Source organism: Aspergillus costaricaensis (genome assembly GCF_003184835.1).
Source record: "Aspergillus costaricaensis CBS 115574 unplaced genomic scaffold BO79scaffold_73, whole genome shotgun sequence".
Classification (NCBI taxonomy): Eukaryota; Fungi; Ascomycota; class Eurotiomycetes; order Eurotiales; family Aspergillaceae; genus Aspergillus; species Aspergillus costaricensis.
This window is the reverse complement of record NW_020291873.1, coordinates 25,842-29,355: the sequence shown is the minus strand read 5'-3', so window position 1 is coordinate 29,355 and position 3,514 is coordinate 25,842. Positions and strand designations below refer to the sequence as shown.

At 47.5% G+C, this 3,514-nt stretch overlaps 1 protein-coding gene across 1 annotated transcript; it reads right to left on the bottom strand.

Annotated features, from left to right (window-relative positions):
* Nucleotides 1-2,150: 2,150 nt before the first annotated feature.
* BO79DRAFT_107358 (uncharacterized protein) lies at nt 2,151-2,480 on the bottom strand (the record flags this gene model as incomplete). Its single annotated transcript, XM_025677898.1, has 1 exon — nt 2,151-2,480. A coding segment is annotated over one exon (330 nt), but the record flags the coding sequence as incomplete, so codon positions are not given.
* Nucleotides 2,481-3,514: the final 1,034 nt, after the last annotated feature.

Below are 3,514 nucleotides of genomic sequence, written 5' to 3'. Positions count from 1 at the left end.
CGAGAGCGCTTGGGATACCTTTCGCCGGTGGGGGGCGGGGGGCTTTTTTGTAAATTAATTAGCGAAGAAACAGGTGGCTGCAGTGTTTTGCGGTGGACTGTTTTGCCATGACGTGCGTAATTACAGACGATCACGAAACGCCATATTCTGTCTATCTGTGCGTCCCCCCAAGAGCGCTGCGGGTTGTAAAGAATATATACTTACCATACCTTCTTAACTTTGTGATGATGGTGGTCACATGACCCAAGGCCACCTCTTCATCTCTCCTCTGGCGACACGTCTCTTCCTGTTGGCCACGTATCTCAGAGCCACTGATCCTGCCCGTAGCCGACAAACTTTACATAAATCACGAAGTACCCTCTGTTTTACGACGTATTCAAAACGCCAGGATGGACCAACCCCCTCGGCATCTGAGACGGTGTTCAGAGTTTGGATGCCGTAGTCGATCCAAATAGAAAGGTGTTAGCCTACCGCGCATCGTTCAACAGCGAGCCATTTTGACGGGACTAGGGATTGTCCAGGCTGGACGTTGTCATTGGAAACTGCTTGTCACAAAGGCCTCTAGGAAAGACCTCTTGTGCTATCTCTTAACTTGCAAGCAACTGATGCTCACGGGGAAGGAGAGGCGAACCAGTCTATTAAGAGATGCTGAATTCTGATTAGGCTAAGAGGTAAGTATGCCTCCATTATGCTGACACTGTTTAGATATCATATGGTGAATACGGTGATCATGATCTCCTATTATTCATTTTAGCCAAGGGCTTGCGCTCTAGCCGTTGACAGATGTAGTCTCAATACCTGTCTTCGGTTCTTGTATTCCTAGGGCAACTCAGCTTTGTCGCCCACGGCTGAGATAGCAAGCTATTACTTGTACAAGCAGGGAATCTTCGATTACTTCACTGAACGGGTACAAGAGAATTATATTGGGTAGCTCAGGACTGGGTACGATAATACGACACCTTACACGGGCTTGGGCAGGGTGTCTGGTTCGAAGAGACCACAGGCCTTTTTGGTCTTGGCTAAGTAATTGGCCGTAGATTCAAAGACTCTTTGGATTAAATCGCAGGCTATTTTGGGTTTGGTAACTTGGATCATCCTTCAATATGTTGTTACTCCAAGATACAGGTATTTCTCTGATTTGCTTGTGGTTGCTACGGTTACAGGATCTACTTTGTTTGGCTTTCACGACAACCAATGAGGGTGACAGCAGATGCCAGTGGAAGACCTCCGAATTGTTGCCGTGTCTTTCTTTGAGATCTCGTGTAGCGTTGCACCGAAGAATGCTCCATGTCCATCCAGGTTTGTCGCAAGGTAGCAACGGACTTTTCAGGGAAATGGGGCATGATTTGTCTCCAGGTCAGATTCTGATTTTTCAACTGCCAAAGTGCGCTTCTTTCTCTGGGCGCTAGCAAAGTGTCACCTTTTGAAATGTACTCAGTATTCCGAGACTTCGAAGAGTATCTAGGCGCCGTTCTGCCTCTGTTCTGGGGCGTTGATGATGGGGCGGAATACACAGGTGAGGTGCTGGAGAATGGTGTCTGTGTACGGCGAGCTGCTGGATTATTATCTCGAGGTGCTCCATCTTCGAGGCTACGGCCATTAACCCACGATAGATCGGTGTGTAACTTTTTGCGGCTCGGAGATGTTGTGGGCTCGCCGACGCCAGCGCCCTCATGATTGTAAGTATCACCACTAATACAAAGGGAACTCATGTGATCGTAAGACTGAGCCTCGGTCTTATCGTCCTGCCCAGTATATTCGTCGTCGGTCGAGGGAGAGGGCCGATCATCAGGAGCGTTGGGCATCTTTTCTAATGCGGTACCATCGTCTCCCGTAACCCCTGGCTCAAGAAGCCTGGGGTCGATGAGGTCAAGGTCAGGAGTGGTGCGCACAGAGCTGAGGGGGGAAGTCTTAGTTGAAATATCGCCCATGCTACTCTCACTATCTGAGCTGACCCTGGCATGGACGCGATCGTTGTGGTCAAAGCCAGCATGCTGTTGGTTTACGACCGCGGCCTGCACGGTGTCATGAGATGGTAGATTGATCGTGGTGGGCGGGTGAGTAGCAACGGCAACTGGTTCATGAAGCGGAAGAGGCTGATAGTGTTGAAACTTGATTTTCTTCGGTGCTCCTCCTTCATCATTGGCTTTAACTCTCTTTTGCTGCGCACCAGCACCCCGTTTTCTCTTGACGGCCGGTTTGGGCTCTGGCCTCCGCCATATTGTATCTGTCAGGCCATGCACATTGTGTAGGTGACGACGAAATTCGATCTCAGACTCAAACGAAGCTGAGCAGCCACAAACTGGCTTCGTACTTGGCCATTCCATCTGAATGTGTGTCCTTTCAATATGCCCTCGTAGGCCGGTACTGTGTAACCAGGGCTTCATTCGTTTTTCAGGTGCAAGAGTTGGATCCCACAGACAACAAGGGCACTGTCCAGGGCGAATTACCGAATGGCGGTAGATGATTACTTCGTAATGTCAGTTATCCCAGCATTTGCGGTATTGGCTAGTGTGATCATGCCAATTCTTTTCATGGAGCCACGACATGTATTCATAACAATATCTTAGCTGGTGGGCAGCTATTCCCAGCCGGCGGGCAGTGGCGTTGCAAACACAGTCATGGATGTGAACCCTTCTCTTTGGTTTTTTCAGTCTATATTCAATCATTAGTATATCTCATACATTGTGGCAGGCGGCACTCACTCTTCGATATTATATTAATATGTATCGACTGGGCACTGACTATTAGTAGGAAACTCTCCCGGGAGATAAACCATATTGTAATCACAGCCATACTGTGTGAGCAATTGACTCCCGAAGAAAAGTTTTTAGTCATGAGTGAGTGGCTCAGCGGAACACAAAACCTCTACTATATATCCCAGTTCAGGCATGATCAGGGTCAGGGCACGAGTACATGCATCACTCTACAGTAATTCCTGTTAATCCTTTTCCCTGCTTAGGATTCGCTGATCGCGTCTTTCCCGAACCCACTAAGTCTGGTATCAATGGAGCTCCAACTGTCAGATACTAGTCAGAGTCTTCCGATACTTATTCTTATGGAAATTGACCATCTCAGCACTTTCCTCTTTCTCACATCATACAATGTGAGCCCGTAAGTTCGTCAATTCTTCTTGCTACAGAATGGCTTCCTCCCATTCAGCAGGTAATTCTTGAGACAGCTCAACCTCCCGAAATTGGCCATATCCTTAAAAGTACTCTATGTGACAAGTCTCTTCTTTCTCATCCAAAACATCACTAACGGTATCGATTGATGAACAGTACACTTAATAATATATCGGATACGTTTCCTTACTTCTATGGCCATAGATCTGGGATACAGGTACAGAATCATGTCTTATTATATGGGTTCAGCTACACTTCGCTGAGAAAGCAGGGGTTATAACTTACATTTGATTTCCTTGCCAAGAGACCAATGAACATCATGTATCATGGCGCGTTTCGAATATCCAGCCATTGTAAGGATGTTACGGAGGAAGATACAAAATCACTAC